The sequence below is a fragment of the Pempheris klunzingeri genome, chromosome 22 (assembly GCF_042242105.1).
Source record: "Pempheris klunzingeri isolate RE-2024b chromosome 22, fPemKlu1.hap1, whole genome shotgun sequence".
NCBI lineage: Eukaryota > Metazoa > Chordata > Actinopteri > Acropomatiformes > Pempheridae > Pempheris > Pempheris klunzingeri.
The window spans coordinates 9,778,820-9,793,807 of NC_092033.1; the positions used below are offsets into that span (position 1 = coordinate 9,778,820).

General features: G+C 40.8%; 1 protein-coding gene across 1 annotated transcript; it reads left to right on the forward strand.

Moving 5' to 3' along the window:
* Positions 1 to 211: 211 nt before the first annotated feature.
* On the forward strand, positions 212 to 11,426 carry tspan11 (tetraspanin 11). Its single transcript, XM_070853657.1, has 7 exons — positions 212 to 334; positions 1,809 to 2,000; positions 4,208 to 4,282; positions 5,884 to 5,988; positions 6,469 to 6,627; positions 7,283 to 7,369; positions 10,245 to 11,426. Exons 1-7 carry the CDS (start codon positions 248 to 250, stop codon positions 10,302 to 10,304), a joined length of 765 nt encoding a protein of 254 aa, XP_070709758.1. The 5' UTR covers positions 212 to 247; the 3' UTR covers positions 10,305 to 11,426.
* The last annotated feature ends 3,562 nt before the right edge of the window (positions 11,427 to 14,988 follow it).

The following is a 14,988-nucleotide window of genomic DNA, read 5'->3' on the forward strand; positions in this document are numbered from 1 at the left end:
CTTGTTAGTGTCGCTATTTGTGTCTTTGTTTTGTTATCAGTTTATTCCGTTTCGTTTCCATGCATTTAGGCAGCAGAAGCAGTCTTTTCTGTGTCTTTAAGTTGAAATTGAAGTTTTCTTATTGTGAAAGCTTTTTAAACATGGATCGCAGCATTTTTGACATTGTGTTTGATATATATTTCCTGTTAACCTCTTCTTGCAGTGAGGAAAAAATCTGCACTTTCACTATCGAAGAGGAGGATAGAAGATGTCAGCGGTTTATAAAGATGACCAGGAGGACTGGCTGACAGTATGTCTGAAGTACCTGCTCTTTGTTTTCAACTTTCTCTTCTGGGTAAGTGAGAGCTGTAAATGTAGTTCGTTTTTTTAGGTTACCTACACTCATAAAACTATATAAGGTATTTGCATTTACTCACAATGTGTTCCTCAGACGGCGTTAAATAAGCTCTAAATTGAGCCTCGTTTGGCAGCCAATGTATAGCAATAACATTGACAGGTCTCACAGTGATGATGGGTATCAATAAGTCGCATTTTGAAATGGAGTAATTAGAGGTCATTTTCGCCAGAGATGTTTAGTGAATGGGAAATCCAAATATTGTACTATAAGACACGGTAAAAGAGAGTCATTAGAGGGAAGGAGCCGTGTAGAGGCAGGGAGAAGATTAAGGAGAGTTTTGCCTTTGAAATGGCTGAGCGATGGACCCGGCCCAAAGTGAGTCATAGATTATTTAGGGCCTGTCAGTGTACGATGGGAAGCAGTGTGTCAAACCCGCTCTCTGGCACCGCACTTTATGATACTGCAATTCTCTACGAAAACTGTGCAAAGTGTCTGGGGTCACTTTGAAGCATTTCTCAGTCTGAGGCAAAGAGAATATCGTGTACAGAGAGCGAAATAGGTCTGTTTGTGGGAGAGGTTGAAGAGAGCGAAAAGGGATCAAGCCCTATCATCAGCCTCTGGCAACACCTTTTAAAATTCATCTCCTGAAGAAGCATGTTTTCTCTCTCCCCTCCTTGGACCACTGGCTCTCCCCCATGTTTTTCTTCACATCACTTTGCAGCCACACTAGAGCAAAATACCAAACACGGAACAAAATACCAAACGTTTAGCTATTTTGCTAAATACCAAATCTGTCAAAATAGATTAAAAGTTGTAAATATACTATAGTTTTAGAAGAGTCACCTCCCTCTGGGTCCTGTTTGTATCCAAGCGGTGCTTCCTTTCTTGGGCCTGTGTTGTTGTGAGTTTGTGGATGTTGCTTTGGACGGAAATGGAACAGGAGGAAGAAGGGCAGAGACCCTCTGAGGCATTTCCTATCTGCGTGTCTTTGAAACTGATGAGAGGAACAGATCTGGACGCCACCCTGGGTCTATTATCCAGGACTGTTTGTAAGGAAGTGGCCATTATGCACTGACTAGACCTCTGAAGTGCCACTGTTATTCTGACCACTTCTCCCTCCCTTTCAACCCCTTTTTATGCCCCTTTTCACGCCCTCCCACTGTCCTCTCATGTTGTTGTATTTTTGTGAGATATCCAATATTACTAAACTCACTTCCTGTTTGTCACTTCCTGCCCTTTTTGTCTTTTATTTGTTTGATTTAATTGATATGACACAGTCAGTGTTTGTACTATATTTTCTAAGTTATCAGTGTCTCCTATTTCTCCATTTTATGACTCACATTTTCACAATGCTTTTATTGTGGACTCTTTTCATCTCTTTTGCTATACCCATATATCTGTTCTATAGTATCTCTAATTTTAATTCTTACCTGTTTTACCTCACCACCTCCTGCCTCTCCTTCTCTTCCAGGTGGGCGGAGCAGCTGTTTTGGGTGTAGGAGTCTGGACACTGGTGGAGAAGAGTGACTACTTGAGTCTACTAGCCTCCAGCACTTTTGCTGTCTCTGCATATATCCTAATCCTGGCTGGCAGCCTGGTGGTGGTTACAGGTTTTCTGGGCTGTTGTGCTGTCATCCGTGAGCAGAGAAGCTGTCTGTCCACGGTAAGACAGGGGACTCATGGAGGGGTTTCTACTGATGTCCTTGCCTTGTGTTACTTACTATTTTCTCGTTTTTTGATGCCTTTACAAAAATGGTACATATGTGCACGTGTATTTACTTTGACGGGTAACAACTGAATTCCAAATACAAAGGAGGATAGTTTTTCTCAGAGAAGGTTTAAGAGTGGGCAGCACTTGCTTCTAAAATACCCTTGAGTATGTAGCAGACAGACAGAAAATCAACTCATCACAACTTTGAGCTTTTAGCTTTCACCTTTCACAGATTGATTATGCATCCTGGCAGCTTTTAGTATTTTTCAGTTTGACCACACAGGATTTTCAAAATGGATAGAATTGGTTTGTACAGTAGTATGTAATAGGAATATAAGATAATATTAAAAAAAAAAATACCACTCATGTACTGAAGGGGTCTCCAAAGACATACCAGTGATAGAATCTTGTAATTTAAGGTGCACATTGCAATCCACTGTAGGAAACATATATCAAACATTCTGATATAAAAGTTGGTGGATTTCTTATGTTGCACATACTGAAACACCCAGCAGCCATATTGGCTCATTAGTTTTGTAAGTTGAATGGTCACGTGAGCACTGTTCAACAATGCTGATGGTCCAGTTTACTGGTTAGCGGTCTTTGATCGTCGGCTCCACACTGAATAGCTAGATGCTCGCCCACATGTGTGTGTTAAGGTTTGCTTTCTCTGCACAACTACATAACAACTATGCAACAACATAACATGGAACTCATCCATTTTCTACTGGATCTAAGGTCTATCACTGGATGTTGACAAATGGCTATGACAGGACCCTTACTGTCCTCATTATTTTTCAGAGACCGGGCCCAGTGGGAGAGAAGCAGGCGGGAGGTGAATGTTCACTGCTGCAGGACTATTTATAGGTCTATCTATCTAGCGTTGATGGATGGAGCATAGAAGAGAGAAACTGGCTTGCAGGAGTGAAGACATTGAGGCGTAGAGGATTTGGAGTCTTTGATGCATTTTGGTTGAATATCAATTGTATTGATGTGCTATTTACAGATTAATTTTTGGAAGTTAATGAGTGATGTCAGCGTGCGTGCGTGCGTGCGTGCGTGCGTGCGTGCGTGCGTGCGTGCGTGCGTGCGTGCGTGCGTGCGTGCGTGTGTGTGTGTGTGTGTGTGTGTGTGTGAGAGAGGGTAAAGAAGGGGTAAAGTTAGCATTTTGTGTGGGCAGCAGGCACACAAAGGCTGGAGTGTTTTTTGAAATCTTGTAACCAAGAGATACGGCACAGGCTGTGTTTCTGCATGACATAATTGCTGTGATAACTGAAATACACCAGCAACAAAAGACAAGAAAACCAAAGAGAACATTTGCTTTAGTGTCATATTAATTCAGGGAGATCATCGCTTCCCTGCAGCTGTTTGTTTGACTAGTAGTTTGCCAGGACACAACAGTTTGCTGTCAAACTATTGTGTCCTGCTCTGTGACAGGTGGGCCTTACTGGATGCATGTGTGTTTGCATTACGTGGTTTAACCCATGTTTGTGGGGGTATATGAACCATTTTATGAAAATTTAGTGCTTGTGTTATTTCAGCCTGAGAAAGCTGTAGTTCTGATCTTGCTTATCTGTCTTAGCACACTAAATGTGTGGGCGATTGTTCACTACACAGTTTATATAACTATGCCCTGCATTTCAGTATGTACAACAGTGTTCATGATTAAGGATGAAGCTTCCAATTAGAGCCACCAGCGCTTTTCCATTTGTCTTTTTCATTGACATCTTTGTTTGTAGCTGCAGAGGCGTTGATTTTTAGTTTGTTATTTTCAGCCTCACTGTCACTTGATTCGTTTTCTTGAGGAATACAAATTAATTTACATGCTGTTGCGATAGTTATTAGTGAATCACCTTAATTTAGTTTTTGTTTAGATGTCGTTTTGAGATTGGTCATGATACATAATGGAGCTGATTTCAAGCAGCTTGGAGAACTCTTTAAAAGATGCCTGAGCGAAATGTGATACAGCAGCCTGTCAAATTGAATTTTGGTCGTCTCTTTTTGTGCAGCATTGCCATCTGTGGAAGAAGTCACAGATGCAGCACAATGACAGTTGATGGAGGTTTTCAGTGAGCCGTGACGAAAGTGAGCAACGTTCCCAAATGAGTTACCTCAGCATGCTACTCTGACTGGCTGTCTGTCCTTTTTCTCATCCACAGTACTTCTGCTGCCTGCTGTTGATCTTCTTGATTGAACTGGTGGCCGGAGTGCTGGCTTATGTCTATTACCAGAGGGTAAGTGGTCGCTACTCACTGTTATTGATATGTATTTGGAGTGGTGGCCTACAATCAAAGATCCAAACTGCCAGAGCAAATTCAGCAGAACCAAATACCAATTCTAGACACAGACACATTTCCATGTTTTTAAATAACTGGAACTGAACAATTATGACTGCATTTAACTACGCCACAGTGGTCTTTAATCCTTTAAAATGTCATAGATAATTATTTGTGAAAATCCCTGTAGTCATTTGACAGCTTCTTTCTTTCAGTGTACTCTGCACTGAATGCTTGCTCTGTGTTGGTTATCTTAGGCCTCAAAATTTCCTGAATCATTTTGTTTTTCATGCATTTGCATAATGCACACCGAGGCTGCTTGTGAATGGGGCTCTACAGTTTTAGATTGCTTTGCACGCAGTGACCTCACAGTCATGAGTAACTGCAATTAGCTTATACCTAATAGGCCACCGGGTGATTATGGCGAGAAGCTTTGTGACCTCGAACCCTTCCTCTTGAAGGGACATAATAAGATAGAATAACCCTTCTGAAATTTAAGTATTTAGATTTTCTCCCTTTTACAATATCAGAGGTGCCTAAAACAGATGAGGCCCCCGAAGCAGTGTTGTAGAATAGAGGTTAGAAAAGTTTTTCTTTTCATTACCTCTTGATTACCATCTCATATTTGTTTATCTGCGATTCTGATGACTGAGCTCATAAAGTGAACAGCTGGTGCGTAGGGGCACAGGCTCCAGGGCATCATTACATGCTTTGAGGATGTTAGCAATGCCCACTAATGAATCCACAAGGATACCCCCATTTGACTGATGCGTTTTCTGGCTCCTGTGAACCCCTATAGATCATCTCTCGTCTCTCTTTTTTTTTTTTTTTCATAATTTTTTTTCCCTGTGTGAAAGGGCTTCCCAGAGGTCTTTGATCTGTCTCGTAGGACATGGATGATGATGAGTCACTGCAGAACCCACAGTAGATGTTTTACCTTTTGTTTTTATGCCATTCCTCCTTTTTATATGTGAGTGTTTGCCACCTGCAATGACAGTTACGTTCAGTGTTTGGAGCATTTCTAATTCACAGTTCTTAGCATCTTGTTATCTCACAAACATCTGCCTGTCAGTCAGCTAGGACTGCAGAGTGCACTATGCTATTTATTGTGATGGAAAAGGGTTCAGCACAGGATAGAGTCACTTTAAAGATAAGGGCTCTCATCCACTCTATCTGTTTTGTGTTTGTGAGTGTGCATGCATTTGTGCTTGAGGATAAATGTATACACACATCAAAGGATATATTTAAAGTATATTTTTTGCAGTGTGTTGTTCATCTGTCTTTCCAATCACAGCCTTCACAGATGTGTGGGACTAGCTGTCTTTCTTGCCCTAATCCTCCCACTCTTTGACTTTTGTCAAGTTTATCACTTCAAAACTCGTCACTCCAGCACATTTTTGCATTTGATGTATCCCATGTGTAATAAATGACGCTTGTGGTTACACAATACATTTTGTTCTCTCCCATGAATACCCCCTCCACACACATACCCTCCCTAGTACACTCGCAGAGTTTCTCAATGTGTGTGTCTGCCGTCTCTCTTTGATCCCCATTTCCAGCTGAGTGAGGAGCTGAAGCAGCATCTCAACCAGACTATGACGGAGAACTACGCCCAGCCAGGGAAGGAGGCCATCACATTAGCCGTGGACAGACTTCAACAGGACGTATGGCCTGTATTTACAAAAGCCTCTGAGGTTTTGTTTGGTTGATGTAAAATTATACGCTGCACTATTCTTCATGGCCAAGTATAGTCGCACTTTTCCATGACTCAGTCTGCAGCTACCATATATGAAGTAGTTATAAATTATGCTGAGATTCAGTAGAATAAATTTCTCATCGCTTTGTGTTATTGATCAGGTTTTGCTCAAAGTATTGTTCTGAAAATGACAAGTAAAATTATAGAACCAAAGTTTCAGTAATTTTCCCCCCGAGAGGAACAACACCACTCCCTTCAGTTGCAAGAATTGTCAAAGTTTGCAGAATACTGATCCGAGGAAGTGGCCTAAGCCAAATAATTTTTATCAGCGTTTAGCCTTTTAAAAAATTAGCAAAGTTATTACGAAAACAAGAGGGATTTGTGCTCTTCTAACAGGGTGTGACACCATGAAACCAAACCCTCTGCTTACCTCTTTCTGCCCCTCCAGTTCAAGTGCTGTGGCAGCAACAACTCCCATGACTGGATGGTGAGTGTGTACATTTCATCAAAGCTGGCAGACGGCAGGGTGGTGCCCGACAGCTGCTGTAAGACCATCACCCCTCACTGTGGAAAGAGAGACCACCCCTCCAACATCTACAAAGTGGAGGTCAGTGGACTACATCCTTCTGAAAAATGTTAAATGACGAGCACCATATTCAGTCCAACTCCTCGGTAAATATCATGCAGAATTCATGGACCACTGGAGTACATCCGAAACATCCTCATGTCCTGATATTTCCTGCCTTGAACTAAAAACTGACAGAAATGGAGAAAACACTATTTGCTTTGATCAAGTGAGCTCTCTGGGAATTAATAAAAGATGAGGTGTTTTTTTTTGATCGGCACTGCTTAGGTGAAGAACACCGCCTCCATCATGTGCAAAGGTGTAAACATTAGAATATATTCTCAGAACAGAACAACTTGTCCACATGATATCACATATCATGAGGGATGAATATTGCCATTTAGTGTTTGTTGTAAGTTTGGGCTGAAAAAATAACTGCATCACTGTCGGGAAATGTCGGTTTTATTTGTATTATCTTCTATATTTATGCCCTTTCCCTTAAAGTAACAAAACTGTTGTGGAAAAATAAGCTAAGGTTGTCTGACTAGACTGGAATAAACCTGCATGTTCTCTGCACAAGGTTTTCTTGTTCATGGCAACAATTTGGAAATAAACCAAGTAGAGTGTGCGCCTAATTTGTACAATGGTATGTGTTGGCTATTGAGTCTTTTTTAACTTTGAGCCTTTGACTCTGCAGGGTGGTTGCATCACTAAGCTGGAGCAGTTTCTGGCTGACCACCTGTTGGTCATCGGCGCGGTGGGAATAGGAGTGGCTTGTCTGCAGGTAAGTAAAATGCGATATGTAGTTTAGGTAGTTGTTGAAGAACATAGTGCTATTCTGCTGTCATCATCCTGAGTAAACTGAACTTTACAAGTGCAAATTTTATTTGCTCAAAAATGAGATCCTGCTTTTACCTTTTTGTAAGTGGATTGCTGTCCCTTTGTTGAGTAAAACCATACAAAACCTAGCCAGATGGGTTTTAATCTTCCCATTACTGAAAATGCACTGTCATAGGTTAACATCCTCTAAATGGACACTTCTTTTCATCTCAACCTAGTCTCTCAGTCATTATCTGATTTTGTTCATTCATGTTATTTGATTTGTCCCAGTCTGATATGGACTCGAGCTTTTAAGCTTTTAAGCCTTTCAGAGCCCAAGGTAGCATACAGGGGTGCTTTTTTACAGTTCTGTGCTGGCTGACAGTCCTCGTATTGCTCTGCACCACCTCTGTGTAAATTGAACTTGAGAGAAACTTGAGACCAAACAAACATGTATTGATTCTTCCTAGTGGTATTCTTAAGACTGATTTGCCCTTTAATTCCCACCATCTTACATGTTGCTCAGTCTGAACAGCTTTCATCGGGTACATGAGAATTGAGAATAAGGCCAGTCATCCTGCTGACATAAGGCCAGACGTTCTCTACCATAATAATCAAGGTTTGCAACATCAAAAGACGATGAATCATCAGTCTGTGATCCCCTTGATGCTTAGAGCAGGTGGCAGGTTTTTAATCCCTTTAAGGCATTATGCTGATCATATCGATGAGGTGGTAAATATATAGAACGTACCTGGAAAATGTGCTGCGACGGTTGAACACTTTCCAATCCAAGCATATGCTTGCTGTCATTTTGTAGTGCAGACTTGCTGTATGTCTCGTCTTTGTCAACTGTTCCACTCTGTCTTAATGTTGGCTTGTTTTCCTGTCTCTAGTCATGGTCAGACTGAAATAATGTAGATCTGTTAAAAATTCATGTTAATGCAGACTAACTGTAGTTGTCATATTCTAATTTATGGCACAGACCACATATATGTCTTGTTTGCCACACTAACCTGTCTGTGGTGAATTGTGCTGTATGTCTTTATGTCCATGTGTGTCTGTGTGTGGTGTGTCTGTGTGTGGTGTGACTGTAGCTGGCCGGGGCAGTGTTGACAGCCTGCTTTATTTATTTGCTCTATAAAGAAGAGGAAGAGGACTTCGGTACATTGTGATTTAGCTCTAGAGCATCTTTGTGGTATAATCAACTGGAAAGACAAGGTTGGACAGCACTGTGGAAATTTGATGTTTGTCTTCGTGTGACTGTGTGCAGTGAGCTAATTTCAGACTAAATGAACATATTTATGTTCTTACCTGATCTTTTGCTGAGTGTGAAGCATGCACCTGTCTGGCTTTGGCTGTATATTGCAGATTGTTGCTCAGCATGTTGTGACAACGCGCTGCTATGGCTGAAAAGGATGTGGTGAAGGTCAACACATCACAAGAATGGCTTGATTTATCAAAACCTTGCTGCTTCTGCACAATGATGTTGGCGAGAGTGATGGGCTGTATCTGTATTCAGTAGTGCCTCGTTCTGTAAAGTACCAGTGCTGACATGAAAAGGAAAAACACCCACAATGAAATGTGTTTTTACTGTGTATACCAAGGTTTTCCAAATGGCAGTTTATTTTAAATTCAAACCTTCATCATCAGGCTTCAACATATTTTTAGTAAGATAATAACTAGATGTGGGGATAGAATTGTTCAAATTTACTGGAATTTACAGAAGAAGTAATGAAGCTTACACTTCTGTTATTTTTTATTTATCTTTAATTTGGACATGTTTGGACTACATGTTGCTGTAGTTACTTACAATCTAAAATAGACCAGGCTATCATGAGTTGAACATTGAATAGTAGCCTGTTTTTTTTGTTTTCTTATCTACCTCTGAAATAAGAGAGGCTGCATTTCTCGCTTTTCCTCTCTGAGCTTCTACATAGCGGCCTGTGGTGATGGCAGAGAGGGAAAAAGGAAAATCAGAAACTTGCTTCAAGAGAGACACTGATGAGTCAATGCACAATGCTGACTCGCTCAATAAGTCTTTCTGAGAGGGCCTTTAGAAACTCAAAGATTGACTTTGGCCACTTGCCGGTTTATCCATCAAGCATGGCAGGCCTGCAGACTTAGGTCAATATCTGTTCTTCTTCAATATCTGTATGTTTGGGCCTTTTCTATAATAGTCTATAGTATAGTGCTTATGTCTTGTGGATTTAGGGTTAGGGTTAGGTTCTTCTGTGGGCTTACCCAGGTGCCAAAAGATTGTAGGATCAGATCATGTGTCTTTATAAATGTTGGCACCTCCAGATGAATTTGAAACAACAGTGTTGCCTAATTTTACAGGATTTGCACAACATGGTTTTGTTTTCTAAGGACCCGTATTGGAATACAATTTAGGTGTTAATACCAGACTCCCTTTTTCTTTTAATTTTGTATCATTTTCCAACACCAGCTCAAGGTGCAACACTTTTGAACCCACGGCATAATTGTAATTGAGCTTTCTCTTTTTTAAAACCATGTTTGTCAGGGACATTTTTGCTCAAGTCTGACTTTTCTTGAAAAAAAAAAGTGAAGCTATTTACTGAAGCTAATAAATGTGGTTTGGATTTGCGAAACCCCCAACTCCTCATCAAGCATGTGCTTATGCAAGCCTGTGCACACATATGTTGCTGAAATAATGGCTGCTTGACTCCTACATCCCCACAGTAACCAGCTACATACTTTTCCTTGCTAACCCCATCACCTTTAACCCATCTCTATCCCCACGGTCAATAAAATTCAAGCTTCCTGCAGGCCTCCATGGTGACTGAGCAGCGCTTTTTTGACCTAACGCATCCTGTTTTCAGATCTGTGGGATGGTGTTCACCAGCTGCTTGTACAGAAGGATCAAGATGGAGCCTTACTGAGCACACTGGCCTTCAACACACCATCTCCTACAGGCAGATGGAACAATGACTTGCTGACACCTGAACTTCAACCTCTGAACCTTGAACTTTGACCTGTTGATCTAAACCAAATGTTCCAGCTTCAGTTGCAGTCATAAACAAATTGTACCACTGACCAACCAGGCTGAATTCTCTTTTTTTTTTCCCTCTTGAAGAGTGTTGCACTTATGTGACAATATACTTTGACCCAGGTGAACTCATCTGATACCTGACTGTGATCTGGGCTTACTGGAGCAACATGTCTGTGTGCATCATTGCCTTGGCTTAGATGCATGCTTTAGTTTGAGCAGCACTAAAGAGAGGGACACACATACTCATAAATACTTTACTCTGTTCAACTAATGATTATCCAAATCAATTTATCATGTTTTCACTGTACAGAGATTCATATATTAGAGTTTCTGCGGCCTTTCCAGTACTTGAGTAAGCTGAGTACGGACACAGTACACACTGGTGTCACATTTCATGAAGAAAGCTAAATTATGGTTGTTTCTTTTGTGAACACAATGTGCCTCTTTTACAGATCTGCTGGTAAATGATTATGTACTAATTCTGTGCCTGAAATCAGGAAGCTGACAACCCACTGTGATAAACAGCAGCAAATGAAGTCTAGTTTCACTACCTTTATATTTGTAGTTATGTCTGTATTCCTGAATGTGGAACTGCAGGATAGTTATTGAAATGAACTGAACACTACACTCAAGTGTGTTGCTTCAAACATTAAGACATTCCCATAGAATCTAAAAAGTAAAGGAAGAGTGATTTATTTTTTCATATGGTTGCCAGATCCCTGAATGTATAACTCCACCTAGTGGTTGGCACTTGTTGTGTATTATAACTATATGCTGCACTTTGTTGTGTTATTGTTCACCATTGCCAAGACTAAGTACTCTGTAAAGGGACCTAGGATTCGTGTTTGCCCCCCCCCCCAACTGACTTACTGTACAACTGAATGGTGCTAATGTATGTAGATGGTGGTTGAGATCATTAGTAACACTGGCATGTGCTCCAACTACTGACTGTGCTATTCAAAATATTGATATGAAGCCCGTAAATAAATGTTTGAATATTGCTGCATCATCATTGCGCTGTGTTAATGAAAGATACATATTTATAAGTTTCTTTTCTTTTTTTTTTTTAGACAGGCAGCTATGATGCCTTATTTGCTGTTTGGCAGTGCTCTGGTTCGTGAGGTCATGATCATGGGGGCATAATGTCAAGTTAACTTAAGTTTATCAAGGCCTGAATTTGTCCCAGAGTGTTTTACAATTTCTACAGCATGTGACATTTCTTCACACATCCACAGATCTGAGATCTGTGTCAGCTGGAGTAGTAAACCACTAGAGGGAGACAAAGATTTTCCATTTGTGGTGGTTAATCCAATGACCAAGTGGCTTTCCTTAATAGCAGAGGATACTCTTCCTTGACTGTCTTTTCTCTTGGTGGTAAAGATTACATTTTGACAAGGCTGATCTGTTAAAGACCACACACAGCCAAACATGTTTGTTTGATCTCCATGCATCCTGTTGTTTTACTAGTGAGAACCAACTCTCCCTACTCTGCTATTTACTCTACCAAGCAATGCAATTCAAAAAGTAATTGAATTGATTCATGCTAAAATGTGTTCACGTCAACTTTTTGACAAACAGTGATCAGATTGCTCTTCAAAGCGGTCCTGTTCTCAGCGTGTTTTCACCGCCACAGTTTAAAATCTGTCTCTTTGTATTTACTCTGTACCCAGAAGGGTACACGTACAAAAAGCAATCAAAGTCTTGCGAGATACTGTAAGCTGGAATGAGATCTCAGGTTGAGATTGATAACATCGTCATGGAGCGTGTGGGAGAACATTGTGAAAACACTTGTTACGTGTGGGGTCTCCCACAATTCAACATCTGAAAATCCTGTAAGGTTCCCAGTTTAAACCACATTAATTCATGATGTAGCACTGGTGCAGTTTTGTGTGGTTTTAGGGTCTTGTTGAGGCAAAGTCTCCATATATCAAACACTATGCCATACACATACATTATGCATTATTGTTTTGAGCTATATTGTTGCCATGTGACCTAACTGTTTGTGAGTGAAGTACAACTTTTCCTCCCTCTTTGTTTCCCCACAGCTCCAGAATACTTACAAGACACTGCTGGGTCAGAGTGATCTATCACTGTCACCCATTTAGGAAAAAGGGCAAAAAGTTCTGAAAAACTTTGGATGTTCTCCAACACTTTTGGCTTCAGCGCGCCTATAGAGGCTGACAGTCCCTTTGTCTTCATCAGCCATAGGAGGATGGTTCTCATTTCCTGCAGATGTCACACATAGTACGGCACAAAATGGCACAGGGATGCTGACAAGATAGAAACGCACACATACACAACTCAGAGGTTTCATACATTAGCTAGCGGTTTACACCCTTTGCCAGAGGAGACCTATGAAGGAGAATTGGGAACAGCTGGTGAATCACCACTCCCATGTGTTGAGGCCTCTTTGCATCACCAGCAGACACACAAACTATTTGCACCATCCTCATCACACTGTTGCCATAGGGGCGATATTTCAATGGGACAGCTCAAGAACACGTTTCAGTATCATTCATCTGTTGAGTGTTTGCATGTGCAGAGATTACCTGAAGATTTATTTAAAAGAATTTCACATTTCACTTTTCTTGTCGAATAAGCAAAAAGTAAATGTACTGCAGCCATCTCTAAATTCTAAATGCATTTAACTCTCTGCAGTTCTGTGTTTGTCCCCTTGGTATGTCAGCAAGCCATCACACACTCAGGTTGCGGGTTTTCTGTGTCTGTTAGGCGTTTTGTTGTTGAGCTCTCATAGAACACATATTCTTCCATAACACAAGCTATTGTCTCAGTAAGCGCACCTGTGTTTAATATGTGCAGACATACTGAAGGCTCCAGTTGTGGTGATCAAACAACGCAGTTCCTTTAGCATAATAAGATGTGTGGGACAAGACTTCTGTAACACATTTTGTGCTAAATGTAACAAGCCTGAAGGTGCACAAGGGTGGTTGGGAATTCATTGTGTTAGCATGTTTCTTGAAACCACCTCTGTCTACATGTCTGTGTTAAGATCAGGAAGACAATGAGTGTCTTGTGCTGAACTGAAACTTGGATTACATCAGTGTCCAAGAATGGGGTATTTGTCTGGTCATTGTAGCTGACTAGACCTGCCTGAAGCCATGTGAACATACAGACAAAATATAGTAAACACTTCATGAAGAGGGACTTTGAAGTTAAGTCCATCACAATTGTAGACAGCTACAAAGGGGGGTCAGCTTAGGTTGAATGTCAGTTAGCATTTATCAGCTCTTAAAGGGGTCAGGAAATGGTCTTCAAAGCAACATAACAACCAACCAAGGTCCAAAGAGGCTAAATTTTCTGTGCACAAACTGCAGAGTTACATAATTGTTTAATATTAATTTACCTTCACATAAACACTGTGATAGTGCCAGTGTTAAACCGCCGACCAACTGGTGGCTCCAACAACTATATTTATGATTAAAAGTCAAAAAAACATCTGATTTTTTTTGTTGTTTTTTTGCAATTCAAGTCCAGGCGCGTGCGGTTTGGTCAATCCCTTATCAGATTTGATTTCCAAATCCATGTTTACCTTCATACTCTGACTCACCTCTCGCTGAGTTTGTGTCTGGCCTGCAACACATTAGCTCTGGCCAGAAATGTGTTTGACAGATTTCTAGAGGGATCAAAGGAATGGGGAAGGAGATGGCGTGTGTAGATAACTTCAGCACTGGACGTCTAGGCTTAGGAACCCGAAGACCAGCACACCAACAAAAATAAATCAACCTGAATATTTGTCCTTGATTTAGAAAAAAAAATGCTGGTATTTGGCATTTAGAAGTACCAACCTTGACATTTGCTACTTCCAGGCACATGTTTTATTCCATATTTTATAAATTATTTCTTATATATTCACCTTGTGCTATTCATGGTTCTCTGATGCTGCTTCTTGTGTGTGATTTGGATCCAATAATGGTGCAGTTTCCCTTTTTGAATTAATCAAGTACTATGTCTATCCATGTAAGTGCAGTTTGGAGGCACCTTCAGATACAAAGCTTTGAAGACGCTTCAAAAGCACTCGTAACGTCCTAAAACAATAGAAAACCCCCCAACTTTCCCCAGGACAATGGGAAAGTACTGGGTTTCAGTACTTTTCCTATGTGTGTCTTGATAATGGCTTCAGGAGAACTTGAAACCCTAAAGCAGTGGTTCCCATCATAGGGATTGGGACCTAAGAGATTTCAAAATAAATCTCCTGGGGTCAAATTAGGAAAATAGAAAGGCACCGTTTTGTTTAGCAGAGATGCTTAGATCCATGGTTATTTTTTTCTGACTCTCTTTGCTTGTGAATAGCAGGATTATGTCCATACAGTCTGTTGAAGGAATGTATGGTAGCTTTAGGTTTTACGGTTCGTACTGACACGACTAACTACTCATATTTATATTTAGTTTAGGTAGTGAGGCGGATGTAGGGACATGGTTGGTTAGTCTTTCTATTTCTTTGGTCCAGACTGAAATAGGTCAACAATTGTTGGATGGATAGCCATGGAAGTTTGTATAGACGTTTAACGATTGGGCTCAGTGATTTAGGTGATCCTTCAGCACTGACTGAATCC

Bases quoted from the DNA above. Each gene is read 5' to 3' on its own strand.
- tspan11 (XM_070853657.1), top strand. From the start codon at position 248: ATGTCAGCGGTTTATAAAGATGACCAGGAGGACTGGCTGACAGTATGT. The intron at 5,989-6,468 runs GTATGGCCTGTA...CTGCCCCTCCAG, and splicing joins TGGACAGACTTCAACAGGAC to TTCAAGTGCTGTGGCAGCAA. The intron at 7,370-10,244 runs GTAAGTAAAATG...TCCTGTTTTCAG, and splicing joins TAGGAGTGGCTTGTCTGCAG to ATCTGTGGGATGGTGTTCAC.